The following is a 20,942-nucleotide window of genomic DNA, read 5'->3' as shown; positions in this document are numbered from 1 at the left end:
GTTGTAATTATACAAATAATATATTCTAACGATTTATTGTTTCTGACGTCATTAAACGGGTGATTTGTTTGACAGTCACCTTGGTTCACATAAGTGAGCACTTTGTAGTGGTACCTATCTTTCAGGTAAGCAAATGAATCATCAATGATTTACAAATACGGCTTACCGACTCGATGTTGATAATAACCAACATACCTAAATATATATAATTACTTTTTATAAGTTTTACAATCAAAATAATTGGACAAAAAAATGATACCGAATTTATGGATGACTGATCTTTTTAAACAGTTACACTTGTAATAAACCCAAAACTCTTAGCATAGCTAGGATATTTTTAGCGTAAGCAGTGGTAACTGAATGTAAACGAACGCGTTGACGTGTACTGTACGTACTATATATACAACGCGCGGATCGGCGTACCTCGAACGGTTGGATTTCAAAAACCTAGACGCGTGCTCTCAGAAAATACAGTTTTGGTTAAGATTGAAAATCGACCGAGAGAGCCCACGCAAGCGCGTCGCCACCCCTCAGTTAGGCACTGTCAGAAATTGTTAAACAATACTTAATGCGCTTAGCTTGCTCGCTTGCATGTTAGCCGGCCCGCACAGCGTGACTCACTTACCTGTTGCCAGTTATCCTCCAGCGACACCTTGTACTCGAAATATCCAGTGTCCGTCACATCCTGCAACTCGCGGAATAAACTACCGCTCGGCAGGACATCCATTTCGTTTACATGTGACTACGATCGAAATTTTTACCGTGAAGACTCGCGTGAACCAACCGCGCCAGCACGCGTTCGACTACTGACTCAGCTCCCCCGCGTCATTCGAATCGGCCTGCTATACTCCCCCGCGCAACCCGCACGCGTATCCTCGCGTACATAATGAAAGACAGAGAGGATAAATATATAGCCCTCCTTTTTTTTGTCCTTTTATCCTTAAGGGACAAGGAGCCCTTATGCACTATGATTCGTAAAAAATATTTGTGAAATAGTAAATTTATTTATACAATGTGTAAAAGTATTTAAAAGTTTGTTAATAATCGAGTTCTATAATTATATTACCTGTGTATGTTCTCAGTATTTTTTTTTTTATTTATCTAAGTCGAATCCTATAAAAACGGAACTAGTTAAAACTTTTTAAAACTTTTTTGGTGCGACCATAACAGTTTTTAAAAATGGAGTCATATGAAACACAGCTAAATATAGCCCTATTTAAATAAAACATTACAAAAAAAACATTACCGTACATACATATTATTAAATTGATTTTAGAATTTCATTAATTATACGTAATAGTTTGTCATTATTTATGTAGTTATACTCATCACTATCAACCTTTCAAGTGTCAACTGTTAAAGTGTGATAAGTGCCGATATAGTATTTTTTCCTAGTAAATCGGTGGTCTTATAAAATTACGATAATCAAAACTAATATTTTTAAAAGGCAACACTTTTTGTTTATTACGAAAAACATAACAACTTTTTTTTTAAATTCTCGCACCGATACAAACCCGCCGTATCTTGATTTAATACAAAAATATATAATATATCTATATTAACAGTCAGTGCTAAGATGTGACGAGACGTCATTCTTTATTTTTTTTATATATATGATGTATTTATTAACCTTATTAACATATTAGAAAATCACGCGATCGTTCACAGTAAGGATGCTTGTAGCATCTAAAATTTAAAATTGTAACACAATATAAACCATTTTTTTTTTAATACGAGACAACGTACTAATTTTTATAAGGATCAGTCAATAAAGCATAATTAATCAGTTTAAGTAATTAATCAAATTATTAACTTTAATTCTTTCACTTACATTAATTTACCTTCTAAATGCACTTACAAAAATTTACTGAATATCACACACGTATCAGATTCTATTCTGTACCTAAAAATGTCCCTAACTTGAGTTTTAGGGTAAAAATCTACTTATTCTATTATTAGGTAAGTATCCTAAATATTTACCATAAATCTAGTAAAAGTTATTATACCCAGAAATTCTACAAAATTAATAAATTATGAAATTATATGCAGCATTGAAGGAATAGGCTCTATAAAGTAGTGCTTCTGCCTTGATGTCAGGTAAAGAGTATCCTATAGGTTAATGTATGATCTATCTGTATACCCAATTTCATTGTAATCAGTTCAGTAGTTTTATGGTGATACAGTAACAAACATACTTACATCTATCGTCACAAACTATTACGTTCGTAATGTAGTACAATGGATTCTGAAGACTAAAAAAATAGCATTTCAATAAGTTCACTCGTAACATCACTAAGACAGTTAAAATAACAAATATTATAATCTGAACTATACATATAAATAAAATTTGAGTGTCTGTTTGTAATATTGAAATAACCCTTTTTTACTACATGCATTTTAATATATACGGTACATATGCCAAAATAACATTTTTAATCCTTTTTGTCTGTCTGTCGGTCTGTTTGTTCCGGCTAATCTCTGAAATGGCTGGACCGATTTTGACGGGACTTTTTTTGTCAGGTAGCTAATGTACTAAGGAGTGACTTAGGCTACTTTTATTTTAGAAAATTCTTTCATTTTAGGAAAATTAAGTTCCACGCGTACGAAGTCGCGGGAAAAGCTAGTTAACAATATAAACGTTAAAGTTTGGGAGTATGGACGGATAGATGGATGGAGAGAAGTTTTTAATATTTCACCCAAAAACTACTCAACAGATTTTAATGAAACTTATCAGTAATATAGCTTATACATCTGAACAACACATATCGTATCAATTTCATACAGGTATACAGCATATCTATATAATATAAATAATTAAAGTTAGACTTATCATAAGCGAATGTATAAATAAAAATAATATGTTTTGATTTGATAAGAACAGAAATTTTATCAAACATCTCTCGTCCATAACATATATTATATATTTATTTATTATCACACAAAACAGATAACAATCAATACAAACAGTTGTTTAGATGCGTGCTATTGGTACAAAACTGGACTGTAATCCATCGCTATGTTTGCCTAAAAGCTAAATTATAGCATGCAATATACGCTAGATAAGGGTAGATAACACGTATAGTAAACATAAATGAATATAGTACACTATGAAAAAAAAAATAGATTTTACTAACAGATATATAAAACTAAAAACGAATAACAAATATAATAGTTGTTGCAACTTAAATCATGTAAATAACCACATATAAAAATTTACGTTAATCTGATTATGACTATTCTTATTTTATTATATGAATATATTCTAAAGTTAGTTCGGTACGAATTTAAAATATACCAGTAAAGAAAGAATTGTAATATTTCCGCAACATTTTAATCTGATAATAAACCCAAAACCCTCAAAACATACACTATGCAGATATACATAAATTATTTAGTTATTAAGTTGCATTAAAATCATCTATATATCCCTAAAGATTTATCTTAAAAAATACTCTTATTATAAGTATGTTATTCCATTCCATCAAGCTCCAAAACCGGAAACTTGTGTTGTAGATATTATACAACTGATGGAAATACTTTATACTCTTTTATAAATACGTAAAATCTATACATATAAATAATATTCGATTCTCTGTTTATAATATTGATATAACTGTTTTTACTACATACATATGAATATAAACACGGTACATACACCAAAATATTTTTTTTTACAATTTTTGTCTGTATGTTCTGTCTAATCTGTGAAATGGCTGGTCCTATTTTGACGGGACATTTATTGGCAGGTAGCTGATGTAATAAGGAGTAACTTAGGCCACTTTTATTTTAGAAACATTTTTTAAGTTTAAAAAAATAAAGGCACGCGGACGAAGTCGCGGGAACAGCTAATATAACAATAAAAACAGTCGTATTCATGCATACAAATGTTTGTATCGTACGAGGAATCGAACCGCAATACAGTGTACTAAACCGCTACACGTAATAGTGATAAACAGTAAGTAATATAAAGTTTGAATGTACTTAATTGAAGCAAATAGCCATCAATGTTATCAACAATGTTGAAATTAACTTACAGTTCATAACACCGTTAGTTAAAGTGTTTAGTAAAGCGACAGAAGTTCTAATAGCTTAGTTGCAGACACCAGTCAACTGAAATGCATTCAATTAGCTGAACGGAAGTGACATTTAGATAAACAGTTACATAGATAAAAATATTTATTTTTCTCATTTTTACATAGTTTACAATTACTGTCTTGAAACTTATAGCCTATGTGTTATTCGTTATTCTTTATATTACTGTAATGTTTCATCAAAATCGATAGTTTTTGTCTGAAAGAATAACCATCCATACTCGCAATTTCGCGTATATAATATTAGTAAAATTATTTATTTAATCTTACAAAAATAACATAGTAATCAAATAGTCAAACATATTTAAAATATCGAAAATCTATTCTCTTAACTGCAAGGGCATACAAGGGCGGCTCCCGAATAATTGTGAACAGAGTTATAATAGGTTTTATTCAGTAGGTAAATATATCTGAATAAAAAAATAAATATTGTAAGGTTGAACTAAAAAGTCTTTTGGTATCATATTGTAAACTTTTCTGAACCACTAACGATAATACTAGACATAAATTTATTCAATTGATGTCAGTACATGGTAGCAATAAGTTGCTAAGAAAACGAATAAGTGCAAAACGGTGCATTCCAATCTCGATCGATCGGTATTGGATTCCAGAATAGACCAGCAGCAATTCTAGGCCAACCAATGAAACTGTCTGCCCTAGAACTGACACGGGCTCACCTTGCCTATTGTAGATTTAGCTGGCTATTTTCTCTTAATATTTCTCAGTAAGTTTCCAGGGGCTGGATCCCAGACAGCACCAGACATTGTTGGCAACAGCCATTTACGAATATAACTTATATTTCATTTTACTTTAATACAAATTTATATTTTGCTAATAATACAAATATAGAAATATCTGTCTGATTATTAAATGTATTACTACTAAACGGCGCAGAGAAGGCATATTATATAGATGTGGTTGTCAATATTTCTTTAAGAATGCAAACGATTACTCTGTTCATAGTAGAATTTTATATTTCTATTGTGTTTCAATATCTCTCTTCGATTCTGTGTAAACTCTCGCATAACAACTTACAAAAGGCGCCAGTCTTTTTTCCTAATACAATGAGTGCCATTACAAACAACTTAAGTTTTATGTTTATCAAATAATTAGAATGAAATAATCAATTTAATATTACGAGAAACTTGTTATACAATACATTAATAATATAGAAATATAATTGATTAATCCACTTGACGACCTCGGTGGTCTAGTGGTCTAGCACACCGCTTTACGACCGATGGTCGCGGGTTCGATTCCTCGCACGGCACAAACATTTGTATTCATGAGTATGATTAATTGTATTATAATATGTATGTATTTACAAAAAAAATATCTATGTATACGTATAAGTTATCTAGTACCCATAACACAACCTTTAGCTAGCTTAATCTAGGTCTAGATGGCGCTGTGTGAATTGTCCTAAGATTATTACTATTACTATTATTACTTCTGTAATTATCATGTCGCGCAAACAAGAATTCCATGTAATTAAACATCGCTAACACAAGTGTAAATTCATTTAGCATATATCATATACACTTCATTTTTTTTCAGAATTCACACAACTCCATCTAGTCGCAAGATAAGCAGAACTTGTTTACTAAACAACTGATATAAATACTTAGATTTTGATTTATGTAAATGCATACATAATATACATAGAAAACACCTAGACCGACACAAACAAACATTCTCATGAATACGTAATCGCGTCTTCATAATAATAATAGTTGCAGTTCACCAATCCGTTAAAACTGCTCGAATACTAAAAGATTAAATGACTTTTTCACGTATTTACTGCTTCAGTGACGACAAAGAAGTTTTCAAACTTTCAGTGCATTCCTTCACACTGCTATGTCATTCACCAAAGTTCAGAAGTAATTTAACAAACTTTCTCGTTGGCAGCTAGTTACGGCAGACTCAGGCAGACAGAAAGAGGAACTGATTAACTGACTGATTAAAGCACAATTGGGACGAGTGACTGAATCTTTCATGTACATCACTAGTGATTCACTGCGACTCCGCGCGAATGCAATTATTATTGAGGACACACGTTTCTAATGAAAAAATAGGCTTTGCTACTCACCTTTAAAGTAGAATATATATTTATTTATTATACAATCTTCTTTAACGGCGATATATTTATTTTTATAATATTAAAGTCTACATATATTTTTTTACTTGAAGCATTTTATATACAAAACAAATAATATTTAAGTGAACTTTTAATTCGCTCTGGTAAATTGACGCTTTTTTCAATGAATGTTTTTTCGTGTCATCTAAACACCGAACTCTGACCGCCTACTTTAGGGTCTAATAAGTATTTTAATTAAGACAAAAACCATTACATATATACCCACATGTCCAAATCTCGTTAATAGATTAGTTCATTAGTTTTACATGTCAACCCTAATTGCTGTTTGATTGAATTACAAGCTAGTGATAGGCGCAAATGAAAGTGCGAAAATTTAATTGCAAAGGAGGATCGTACCTATTAATAGTTTAATTCATCGCTCTAATGCTATATTATGTACATAGTTATTAACGAGATCAACTATAGACTGGTATATAATCATATAAATAAAGTTTGTTTTTAATGCTAGTGATCGCTCAATTCAACCATAATCAATTTAAATCAGAAGTTCTATGCGAGTCTGTGTATTAAAATTTGTAAATATCATTTATTCGCAGATGATCTTTAAATGTATAAATCTATAAATCCCTATAATCCTAATCCAGATAGCAGTGTTAAATAATGATTTGAGAAATACAGCGAAATGGTCTCTATCAAATTGTCTTATTTTAAATCCAACAAAATCAAAGTTACTAGTACTTGGTACTAAAAATAAAATAAATCAGATCATAGTACGAAATCCAACACTGTCAATTTCAGGAAATCCTCTAATATTTGTTGATCCGGTTCGAAATCTTGGTGTCATTATGGATGGCTCATTACACTTCGGGAGTCATATCCATGAAACCATAAGAAACTGTTACTATAGACTAGGAGTACTCTATAAAGTACGTGATTTTCTAAGTCAGAAACTGCGTATCACTCTATGTGATTTATTAGTTTTGTCTAAGCTCAATTATGCGGACACAGACTACGGAGGCTGTCTATTAAATCGTGCAAAAAAAAAATACAGCGCGTGCAGAATGCATGCGCACGCTTCTGCTTTTCTGTACCCCCCGGTGCTCATGTTACTCCCTATATAAATCAATGTAACTGGCTAAAAATGAAACACAGGCGATCTCTACATTTTGCAGTATTGCTTTTTCTAGTGGTGAAGTATAAGAAACCAATGTATTTATTTGAAACACTTTCATTTTCTATGCGAAATCATCGATTGTCACATCCCTACATGATCTCTCCTCAATATAAAACTGGAGCATTTCGTGGAAGTTTTAAATATACTGCCACGAAATGCTGGAACAATTTACCACCCCCGATTCAAAATACTATTCAGTCAGTTTCGTCTTTTAAATTTCATTTTTAAAAATATTAACTTAAAGTACAAAAATCTTAAACGTGGCAGATAAATACAGTAGTCATATATACATATATATTGATTAAATAAATAAATATATTCAAGCTATATTATATTACACAAAAGTCTTTCTATCAACACTTTTTTATCCTTATATATTTTTCTTCTATTTATCACACATATGTACTTATAATTCATCCATTTAACTGATTTTTCATTTTATATATTTAAATTCATAACGAATGCTATTTCTTTTCTTCAAGTGGCTCCACTGAAAATCAGCGCTGTAGTGACACGCTGCGGCACCAGCTGAGTGGAAGCCTTTTCAGCATAGACGATTATTAGTATTTAAGTTTTCTTTTTTACTCTGTACTCTTTTTTATGCTGAATAAATGATTATTATTATTATTATAAGTACACTATGTGTTATGATTTTTAATTGATGTATTGTATTTTTTGCGCATGATTAAAATAAAGTCATGCATTGCGTTCTGCACTACTTCTATATAGACTATAAGTATATATAGAGAAGTAGTGCAGAATGCAATGCATGCATAAAATACTACTTCTTCTGCGTAATTTCAAAAAAAGGGGTACAAAGTTTTCACGTACAAAGCTTCACGTATTAATATATATGCATCGGAATATTTTAATAACATTTCAGCAGCAAAAGAAGGGAGAGGCTTTGAAAACGAGTTTCTTGTTTCAAGTACAATAACACGTTATTAAAATAACTAGATTTTTATAAATTGAATTATGTAGCTATTCCCGCGACTTCGTCCGCGTGGATTTTAACTTTATTTTTCTAAAATAAAGGTAGCCTAAGCCTTATTACACCTGCCATCCCGTTCATTCCGGGATAGCAATTTCAGATATTATACGGAACAAACAGACAGACAGACAAATATTATAAAATATAAAAAATATATTAGTGTATGTATATATATATATTCATATGCATGTAGTAAAAAATGGTTATTTCAATATTACAAACAGACACTCAAATTTTATTTATATGTATAGATTATAGTATAACAGTTTTCTTTCAATTACATTTTCCTATATTATACAAGCGAGTACTCGCAGTAAGTTAATTGTGTATAACCTTTGCGCAAGTGGGAGCAATAAGTTAACAAAGTTTTATCGTAACGAGATGAACGGTATGGCCAGCGCATAAAATACGAACAAACAAACAAATATTTATTTTCAGAATATGATTGGTAAGATATCGAAGAAATGGAGGAGACAGTTTTAAATTTACTCTAAAAGTAAGGAATGAGCCGGCAGCAATTGCGACTAAAAATAGTCAATTTACTTTACTCGTTGCAGGATTTTTTACTGGATTGGATAAACTTTATATTGTTAAAGATTAATTACAACAAGTTATGTAATCAATGATAAAGTAATTATATATTCATTACTTGTAATATTCGTAATTCTCCATTAAGACGACCTCGGTGGTCTAGCGGTCTAGCACACCGCTTCATGACCGATGGTCGCAGGTTCTATTCTTCGCACTGTACAAACATTTGTAATTATGCGTATGATTGTTTGTATCGGTCTGGGTGTCTTCTATGTATAGTATCTATGAATTTACAAAAAAAATCTATGTATATGTAACAGTTACCTAGTTGCCATAGCACAAGCTTTAGCTAGCTTAACTTGGGTCTAGATAGCGCTGTGTGAATTGTCCTGAGATTATTATTTATTATTATAACACCTTTTACTAATAGTTATTACAAGTTACTTTCAACAAACATTACAAATACAAGCACTGTAAACTGTGCTCTCGCAAATAATTGATTCAATTGATTTAAAAGTCAGTTACAGTTAAGTGGAATTCAGTAAATGTAATTTGTACGAACTACATCATTAATTTGAAGTGCTTCAAGTATTTGTTTAGTTCTAAACGAACGCTACAGGATTGACTTTGAGCGGTATCTGCCTCGTGAATTTTGTTCAAAGATTTCTTTTGTAAAATAAATGTATATTTCAATAGGTTCCGTTTGTATCTACTCGTAAATTTCCACGTAATTTTAAATAAATAATGGGATTTTGTGTATTTATTATTTCTTATTATTTAGTTGTCATGCCATAATCATGAAAAAGTTGGAGTCGTGTTGTATCAACAACTAAAGAGATTGATGAAAGATCGTGAAAAATAGCAACAGCTCCACCGACAAAGGCCCTTAAATTTTGAATGAATGAAATGTTTTGTTGTTATTGAAATATTGTGTAAACTTAATGTGACGCTTATAAAATTTTTACATAGCTACTACTGTTGTTATTCAGTAGGAATTTTTATCCTAACATAAACGCAAATTATTCTTACTAATATTACAAAAGCGAACGTAACTCTGTTTGTATGTCTGTTAATCTTTCACGCCAAAATTACTGAAGCAATTTAAATTAAATTTAATACACAAGTAGTGCAGACCGTATACACTGTACTGACTGACTGTACTGACACAGTACATATGACTTTTTAATGCGAAAAAACTGTTATAAGGAGTTGAAAGGGAAGATGTAGGTCGTAAGGAAATATGGTCAGTTTTAAAGTTAGAAGCTTCAAACTTATATCTGACGAAGTCACGAGTACAGCTACTCGGTCAATATGTATGGAGCAAACTGCATGTGGTTTTATTTTATTTTTATTGTACATCGGTGTGCGAGCCATAAACTGAGCTGTTAGTAATTTTCTTTTTAAAATCTATTTACTCGGTCGTAACAGTGTTATAAAGCTTTTCTCAAGGAAAAGGCCAAGTTACAACCGTATTACTTTTATCATTGTTGTCCGCATTTTATAATATACCACCGTTATACCACTTTAATATCACTTTATACCACCGCTGGACACAGATCTTGACCCATATAAGGAAGGTTTGTCACTATTACCATGGTTAATTAATTTGATGTTGTGATTTATTTTGACAGAAGGCTGGCCTTTCGTTCTAAACATTTTTAGGGGTGGTGATCATTAGTAATGGAGACTAGTAGGGATATGAGACATACAATGTACTACTGGAGCGGGGGGAAGGTGATTGTTAGTAATATGGATTCATGACGCCATTACTAGCAATGTACCATGTCAGTTTGACCTCGACGCGGTTCCCCCAGAAAACCGTCCTGTGAAACCCCTGGTGATTTGTCACAGTGGGCTAACTGACTTGACCTCATGTTCATCATATCATCCTCCACTAGTGCCTCGCCAGCGTAAACCGTTAGCACAAGCGATTGCACCATTCCATTGTCATCCACTAAAAAAAATGTACTACTGGAGCAACTTCCGCGTGGTCCCTTTGGAAATTATTTTGGTTAATTCTATTGAACTCACCGCGATGTGCTAACTGCTGCGTCGTTCGTATTGCTCATTCTGTAATCCTGTACTGATTCGCCGCCCACCTTTTTGCCTTTCCAATAGAATCAACTCTACGTATGAAAATATAATAGTAAATTTTTTTTTATAACACAGGGGACAAACGAGCGTGCGGCTCACCTGATGGTAAGTGAGTACCGCCGCACATGAGCACCCGCATCACCAGGGGAATTGGAAGTACGCTGTCGGCCTTTTAAAAAAGAATAAACTCTTTTCTTGAAGGTTTCAATATCGTATCGGGTCGGAAATACCTAATAGTAAATCTATAAAATTAAAGTGTCTGTATGTAATTTATAATTAACAGCTTTCCTCTAAATACATATGTAAGCACTTACATAAAAATAATTAAAAACTAATCTGAAATACTATCTGTCTGTTTGTTCTAGCTAATCTCTGAAATAGTTGGAGCGATTTTGACGGAACTTTTATTAACAGATAGCCAATGTTAAAAAGACTAAATAAGACTATTTTTATTACTGTTTAATCGGACACTTAAACCAAAATACAGCTTACAAAGTAAGCAGCTTGGTGACTAAAATAAATGTAATTGAGCTAACCATGAATGCGACTTTTAAAGTTTATCTTTTAATTTATAAACTTGATGTGAAGGAGTAGTTCAAAGGACGTGTACTATGAAATATTTAAGAAATTGCAATAAAATGTGTATATTTCTGGTTCTATGTTTATGCAGCTCTGCCACTCTTATCAACTTTGTACCTACGTTCTACATCTGCAATAGTTTACGATTTGCCCTAGTTCCGCTCGATAATGTTTTAAGATACTAATATTTACTTCAATTATATTTTATATCCTGCGACTAAATGATCATAAACCTGCAATAGCCGCTTTATGATCCGTAAATCTTTCTTTAATTTGTAACATTTAATGATTCTTTCACTTGATATTTCAGATAATTACTATTACCTCTATTACCATCAACAGTAAGTGCAAGCAAGCAAATCTATGCTAATATTATAAAGAGAAAAGATTTTATTTTGTGAATAAAATTATAAATAAATAATAAATCACCGAGAACATTTAACACAGCGCCATCGAATCCCACGGTAAGAAGAGCTTGTGTTATGGGTACAGGACAACTGATACATAGAAAACACCTAGCCCGATGCAAACAATCATACTCATGGCTACAAATGTTTGCAACCTGTAAGGAATCGAACCTGCGACCATTGAGAAAGTAAAGCGGCTTGCTTAATCGTTAGACCACCGAGGCTGTCGTGGAAAAAAGAGGATGTCCTCAATCACCATATTTTTTAATGTTATTTAAGTAATCACTTTTTCTAAATGTACCGTTTTTATAGTTCTTTTATTATACCATCCTGATCATCTGGATGAATGATGGTCTTCCACAGTACGGTTTTCTAGAAACTTTTTGCCTCGCACAACCACATTGTGGAATCACCTTCCAGCAATGGTATTTCCGAACCGATATGATATTGAAACCTTCAAGAAAAGAGCTTATTCCTTTTTAAAAGGCCGACAACGTACTTGCAATTCCCCTGGTGTTGCGGGTGCTCATGGGCGGCGGTAATCACTTACCATCAGGTGAGCCGCATGGTCGTTTGTGCCCTGTGTTATAAAAAAAAAATATATTTGAAAGCCGATACTCCTTGTGTAATCCCATATAAATTTGATGAAGATCCGACCAATATAGTTGTAGATTTATCCCTAATAATACTTATAAGTCAGTTTTTCTTGGAACAAACACGCTATTTGTAACTCTATAACTCAGGAAATGCATACTTTCTTTCATTACATTATCTGTATATTCTTTTAAATTTTCTTTTTTACAAGTTCGACATCGGGCGGAATGCGGTTGCTTGTTAAAGAAAAATAGAATTAAAAAATGAAGAAGAGGAGTTATTAATGTAATGGACTAACAATCGCTTCCACAAGCCCTTTCCTCCCCTTCGACTAATGTCTATAGTCGACCGCATTTACCACCAGGTGCGCCGTTTGCTAGCCGGCCATTTCAGTAAAAAAACAATACAAAGTTAATAATTCACAGTGAAATATTGGCAATTTTATGGCTATCCAATCTCGTGTTACATTGGCAGTGTTATTTGTTTTTTAACTCATCCAATTTGGTTTTCCTATAAAAGCTTTGCATACTACGTATTCCCTATGAAAAATTTTGCATCATAGAAGCTACAAGACAAATAAAAATTAGCAATGCAAATCGAGCTGTTTCAATACTTTCACGTAGGTAGCTGAAATATGCAGATTTCTGGACTACAAAGCTCTCTGAGCACTTTTAATAAAGATGCAGTTAATTGAGTACATTGCGACCTAGTTATTTACCGGCCGGCTCGGAAACTCCAATACACAAATTCAGCATTCGTCGATACCAATATGCATGACGGGTTTTAGCTTCCGACTCTTGAACATTCCAAATATTAATTCAGTAATATTTGACTGTGGTCTAGCGTTTTAGCACACTGCCTTACTCGTGTTCCGGATGTCGCAGGTTTGATCCACGATATGAACGTTTGTATTTAGTTGAGTTTCTGTTTGTATTGATCTTATTTTTATGCTTATTATTTACAAATTTAAGTAAGTACATGTTTTTTACACTTAGGACTTACTATTATTAGTTTGGGGTTACATTTCGGTGAGAATGTCCATGCTTATTTGTATGCTTATACTAGCAGTGCCCACGGTTTCACCCACTTTAAATTTCAATGAAAAATATAGCCTATGTGTTATTATGATGCATGATCTTTACCAATTTTTGGGCGAAAGAGTAACAAACATCCTTTCGCATTTATAATATTATACATATTTAAAAAAATAGTTTCAGTTGAATTTCTTGCCAGTTCGTCTCAATTGAATATTGAACTGGACGAAGAAAATAATACTTGAAATTCATATGCGGCTAAAATTTCCTACATGAATAATTTATTTTGATTGGATTTGATTTTATTTCGGTCTGGTAAGTCCGCCCCTAATTGCAGTCATTTCAGTTACATTAAAAAATTGCCTTAAATCATTAAAGTAATAGTTACAAATCTAATGATTGGAAGAGAAGTTAAACACGATATAAATAAGCCACTAATATCTGTAGTATCAAAACTAATAAATGATACAGCACTGTTTTTATTAAAGCCTTGCGGGAAATTTAATTAGGAGGAATTGCCAGAGGGAAACAGTATAAAGACGTCGTCGAGGCAACTCTGCCCCACCTTATTTATAGGGTGAAATATAGAGGTTAAATTAAAGAGTATGAAGACAACATCTTAGTACTCAGTTACGGAAATGCATCACGATGTATTTTATAATGGTCTTAATTAGCATTAAGACACGTTGCTACACAGTTTCTCCTTTTCATAATATGAGCCTGCACGATTACTTTCTGTTCTAGTCACATAAATATTTATGCATTTACTTATTTATTTTACTTTAAAAAACGCAAAATAGAACAGAATATTTAAAGTATGTAGGTACAGAATGCGGACTTGATTTTGCTTAAAGGATCTCTTCCAGACAACTTTTGGGTAATGGAGAATATACTAAAAATTACTTTTATGTAGATACGCTAAATACTACAAAGGTTTTTATTATTAAGATCCGATACATGATTCAGTTGCCCCTTAACACAAAATATTTACATATTTCTGAACAGGAGCCCCGTCTTATTAGGTTCTTAAAAGAGCGTCTTTGAAATGTAAATAATAAATTAACTACAAAATATTAAAGCACCATTTTTTTAATTCTGTTTGCGCTTTTACAAGCACTATGGACCTGAACTGTTGCAGTTGTTATTTTCGCTTTGCACTCCACAGTGGTGGTATTAAAGCAACATTTTTCAAATACTTTTACACATCTAGATCCGATGAAATGAAAATGTACACTAAAAGCTTTTCCATTCCATTAATTTTATTTCATGGCTTTCTCACCATTCATCACGAACTCTTTGCAGGTACATTGAAACTTATTGTAGCATTATACCTACACTAGTTATTTACCTCGACTTCTCATATGTGTTTAGGGTTCGTGTATATGTGTGGGGTAAATTCACACAAACACATTGATTGTACAAAGGCGTATAATTAGTAACTATTAGTAAATTTCGACAGTGTTTCAACCGCCATGATACTGTGAAAATAAAACGTGGTAAGATCCCGTGATTTACTAAGTATACGTATAAATAACGACCGCGTCAAATTTAAAACAGTATATGTTTAAAGACGTATTACATAGTACAGTAAGGTCCCGGAGAGAGCCAGGAGATCTGTAGTACAGGTTACGACCTAGTTCAGGCTCTAGTCTCTCACAGGAATAACTTGTAAGTTTAAATATAGTTTATTTACATTGTAACATTCCCTGTGAGCAGTAAAATAAAGATTATATTATTATTACTATGAATGTATCCGTAACAAACCAAGCTCTAATTTTATACCATTCAGCACACTTATGCATAATTCTCTATTGTTTTATTATCTACTATATCTTTAAGTATATAAAACAATAGATTTCAAGCCATTTAATAACAATTTTTAATAATAACTTTTAAAACCATTGTTTTTATTCTCTGGTTAATCAATGTGTCAACTGATCTGCCTTCATTCTCACCCCGTCAACATCAAAGTTTCAACCATTCCGCTGTCATCCATGAAAGAACTATATGACATTTTCCGGCCGCGAATATAAGAACAAAAAATGTTTACATACCCGAACAAATCACAATAACGCCCACAAAATGTTATACTAGTACGAATTCATAACTGAAATATACAAAACACCTGTTGAGCGAATATTAAATTACATTCTGTTGCATTTCTGACCTGTTTGATGGTACGTAAATGAAGTTTATAGTGTTAGGTTTACTCACACGTAGCTTGGTCGGTAATCTCCTGTCACACGCGTCAATTCACAACTTAAGCACGCCAATATAACGTGAAATGCTCGCAAATATCCGCTGCACATTTTAGATAACATCAACAGTGTTGTCGGTATGAAGTTAACGTTTTTTATACGATTAAGTGGCGATGTTAGGAAGAAACGTTTAAAGCGGCATCTTATTTAAAAACTCGATACAGCATAATTCAAATTAATATCTTAAGTATAAGCGATAATCTGTTTGTATTCGTCCGGATGTATGTATATATATATATATATATATATATATATATATATATTATGTTCTAATTGTGCATTTAAAAATGTATTTCTATCATTTTTCTACTACTCATAATACAAGCTCTGCTTAATACGGGACTAGATAATAAGAATGTAAGGAAGATAATATTATAAAGAGGTAGATTTTGCGCTATAATCTTTAGACCTACTTGTTAGATTTTAATAATTATTTTAGTATTGGATAGCTCAATACTATAGGCTATATAACATCACACTACAATCGATAAAAGGGTACTGGAATAAAATATGTTGCAAAAATAGACGAAAAGTGACACCGACAAAGTTGCATGGGTCACCTAATATTTTAAAGACATGATCCTGGATGAATTTCTAGATATGAGTAGTTTACACGAAAATAAATTGTAAAATCTAAATAAAAAAAAAAACATTTTTTTTTCGCTTAGGACAATTCCATTTGTTTCGTAACTAATATATGAATTGTACAGACTTATTCTTTATTTATTAAAGTAGAATCGCCGTCGTGCAGTCTAATTATAGTCCGGTCGAAGCATATTCAAAAACGGAGTCTTATTAGCAACGGCATAGCTGTAGTTTTTTTTATCGTATCGAGGCAGGATGCCTGTATAAGCCTTCTGTTTGGCCGCTCGGCTAACTTAGGCTTCCTGTATAAATATTACTCTTTTAAAGTTTCATCTTGTAATTACTTTTCAACATGTCTCTTCTGGACGGTACTTCGCTTAATTAATTTTTTTCTGGATATCAAGGATATCAAGGATATTATATTTGTACACTAAATTTTATTCGAGTTCTTTCAGTAGTTTATACATAAAAGAGTCAAACATCCAAGCCAAACTTACATTAAGTTGTTTAATGTTGTAGGATTTTTTATATTATTTTTCTAAAGAAACCGGTCATCCATTTTTATAAAAAAAAGTTCAGGCGCTGAGTAGGGAAGGCAGGGAGGTGTTTTTTACGCTCCCACCACCATCTCCTGCATACAACTTACCTGTTAGGCACGGAAATTTTGTAATCACTGATATTTGATGTATTAAGGAAAATAATAATAAAATTAATTAAACAATAGACTCCAATGCACCTCAGGTATAAAATAAAAAAAACAACGTACACTAAATATTCTAACAAATTTATTACGCCCGTAAATATTTTTAATATTTAATCCCTTTAGGGTTTGAATGCTAAAAGCTATAAAACAAAATAGTAGTAAAACCGTTGTCTATACAAAAACTTAAAGTATTAAAGTATTAATATAGAAGTCTCAAGGGTAAAGACGTTTTAAGTTCTTGGATGGGTTTTCAGGGTAAAATTCTGAAACACACACTTACACATTGTGCGGGTATCGAACCCACGGCGAGCAGAGGATCTGTTAATCGAAGGTCAAATCTCTGTTGGAGAAATATATATAGTAAAAAACTAACATAACAAACGTTTATGTAATCGACTAAATCAACTGCTCTATATATATATATATATATATATATATATATGCTGTAATGGGTTGTTATTAGACACTGAACGTTTTTTTTATGTCAGATAGAGTCTTTGGAATTTGGATGGGGCATCCATCCAAATTAACACCATCTATTCATAAAAGAACATGAATACTTCATACAGAGTACATAAAAGTTTGCTATTTTAGGCAGTAGATTTTAAATTATAATATAAATACTTACTGCTAAAATAACGCCTAACTTATTCATGTTAGCAAAGAGTACACAGATTGTGTTTTAGCGTCGACTATAAACATGGCTTAATTTAATCAGAGCATAACCACGTGACGTCATAGTGGATGAAATAAAGATGCAATATTCAAAAGCATTAATTATACATAAAATACGTATTAGGGGCATTAAGTATTAATAACAAATTTAAATATGGCTATAGTTTTTAGAAACTTTTTAATGCAGTTTTAACTAATGCATTCTTTAAGTCGATTCCTTTAATATTTAATACTACATGTCAATTAGTTTACAAGCGTAAAAGTACAACTATTACAAAATAAACAATTTCTTATCTTCTGAAATTCTCTTTATTGCTGCTATTTATTAGACGACCTCGGTGGTCTAGCGGTCAAGCACACCGCTTTACGGCCGATGGTCGCGGGTTCGATTCCTCGCACGGCACAAACATTTGTATTCATGAGTATGATTGTTTGTATCGGTCTGGGTGTTTTCTATGTATAATATGTACGTATTTACAAAAAAAAATATCTATGTATATGTATCAGTTATCTAGTACCCATAACACAAGCTCTAGCTAGCTTAACTTGGGTATAGATGGCTCTGTGTGAATTGTCCTGAGATTATTATTATTATTACTGAAATCTTATGAAGAATTTTTCTGAGAAGGTAATAATAATTAATCATATTAGAATACTCTTTTTTATTCTACCATTCATTCAGAAAGTAGACTGTCACTGTTTTAAAAAAGTCTTGCCTAACATAAAATTTAAAATTATGTGTAAGTACCTAGTATCAAACAGCATCAATTCACAAAATAAGTATTACTAAAATAATAGTTCTTGACTAAGAAAATAATCATCATTCAAGTTATATTGATCAGACCAAACCAGTCCATACAAACATCGGGGTTAGTTATTTATGACATCTAACTAACCCCGTCTTAAATCCGAGAACTGACTGCCTTAAATAGCACTAATTAGTTTCAACGGAAATATTGAAGTTGGATCTATTTGTGACGCCACAACCCGTGATAGGAATATTTACTTATTCACTCTCAACTAACAGGTTTATAACGCTTTTATCGTTGCATAAATGCAACCCTAAGCAATGTACCATGTCAGGTTGACCTCCACGCGGTCCCCCCTGGAAACCATCGTGATAAATTCTTGGTAAATTTGTCACGATGGGCTAACTGACATGACCACATGCTTATCTTATCATCCTCCACTGGTGCCCCGCCAGCGTAAACCGTTAGCGCAGGCGGGTGCACCATTCCATTATCATAAAAAAAAATAGGTTACGAAACCGTATCGTCGCAATTTGTACTGTGAATGTTTAAATACTAATGTATTGTATAATGTTCATACACAGTAAACAATGGTCGCAGTTATTAGGTCACAATTCGCATTACACTGAATGATTATGGAAATAATTCTTATTTTATAAACTTCACATAATATGTACTTTTTATGACTCAACTCAGTCTCGGCATTAAATGTTACATTTAATGACGAGACTTGGAACTAATAAGAATAAGCAAGTATTGTAATACTTACTTGAATATTTAGAAGTTAGAATATTTTGCTCGTTCAAGATTTTGTAATATTAAACAAGTAAAAATCATTTATTTAATATATGTATATAATTATTACAAAATCTTACATTGAATATAATGTAGGATTTTGTAATAATACAAACAGAATAAAATGATAGACAACGTTATATTTATTAATTAGTAATCAGACGTAATTCGTAAGCACGTAACTTAAAATCGAAATTCAACTCGAAATCAGTAGTGCTTAAACGTAAGAAGATATCCTCTTGTATTATTTTTAGTTTTTATATGTATATTGTATCGCAAGCCTAATATAATAATATTTCAATAAATTAAAATATTTTTTAGAACTAAATTTTAAATTATACTTTAGAGTCGATTTTGTAAAATACTTTTAATTATTGCAATACATGTATATTTGCTATGTATGTATTTTGTGATAATCTGGTGGAAATATGACTAGCTGTTTTTGTGCAAATTTCCAAAAATCACTCAATAAAGAATAAATATTTTTTGCAATCGAGTTAGTCTATGACAGTTTCAGTTATCTCAACTGGGTTAGTTAGAATATGAATTGCATAAGTAGCTAGGAATACTTTTTAATATACAAAACATTCAAATAGATAGTAGAATTTTTAAACGCACTGTCTTTAGTCTAGTGTTTCCTAAGTAATTTATGTTTAATAAATATTTTACAACTTACATTTTACTTAGCATGTCCAACCAAATCTAATAACTTAAGACTAAAAGAATCTTTATGTCAGGTTTGACACTGTTGTATAATAGAATAGAATAGAAATTATTCAAATAAACTTAATTTGAGCACTTTTGAATAGTCATAACAATTTTTGTTTAAATCTACCGTTCATTCGGAATATGTCTCATTACAGGACGATTGAACTAGAAACTTGTGTGTTGCTCTTTTAAACAATCCTTGTAAGTTCACATTTTACAAGACGAAACGTGTGAATCTGCTATTGATTCTACCCTGTATGCTAACTACGAAACAAAACTGTGTATTAATATGGAAATGATACTAGATTGAATTGAAAAATTTAATATTTTTTTTGTAGATTACAATATTCTATTATTACGACATACATATGTTTCTTAGTCGGTTATCAGGTGTCTAGTACCCGTAACACAAGCTCTACTTAACTTAGGACTAGATAGCGCTGTGTGAATTGTCCTGGAATATTATTATTATTATTATAATCAAACCATTTTTGACCGGATACCCTCGTTAGTTTGGTTTGTTCAGGGATATTAATTTGTTACACAAAGTTTATGTAATCCAACTTGACATAGACAGTGGTTAGCTTCGACTCTCGAGAATCTAAGTGAGCAGTCCATTGGAATGTTACCTAATCATATTAGGGCTACTAATTATTGGAGTATTCGTGGCTGATCAAGTGCATTCCCCTGCTCTAAATCAGTATAGTTAACCATACCAACCATTCCATAGGCCACGATGACCTCAGAACTAAACATTTAGCATATTTGTTACAAATCTATACATATAAATGAAATTGGAGTGTCTGTTTGTGATTGTGAAATAATATTTTTTTACTACATGCATATGAATATAAATACGGTACATACACCAAAATA

The 20,942-nt window shown here is 31.9% G+C and overlaps 1 protein-coding gene across 1 annotated transcript in view; it reads right to left on the bottom strand.

The window, feature by feature from the left end:
• The window catches only part of LOC131849245 (Krueppel-like factor luna), a 147,179-nt gene extending 146,387 nt beyond the window's left edge, over positions 1–792 (bottom strand). The window contains exon 1 of the mRNA XM_059199273.1: positions 626–792. Within this exon, the coding sequence (XP_059055256.1) occupies positions 626–727 (102 nt within the window). The 5' untranslated portion in view covers positions 728–792. The remainder of the gene's footprint in view (positions 1–625) is intronic.
• Between the last annotated feature and the right edge of the window lie 20,150 nt (positions 793–20,942).

Source organism: Achroia grisella, unplaced genomic scaffold (genome assembly GCF_030625045.1).
Source record: "Achroia grisella isolate CSIRO2021 unplaced genomic scaffold, CSIRO_AGI_Agris_v1 utg640, whole genome shotgun sequence".
Classification (NCBI taxonomy): domain Eukaryota; kingdom Metazoa; phylum Arthropoda; class Insecta; order Lepidoptera; family Pyralidae; genus Achroia; species Achroia grisella.
This window is presented reverse-complemented; position numbering and strand designations above follow the sequence as displayed.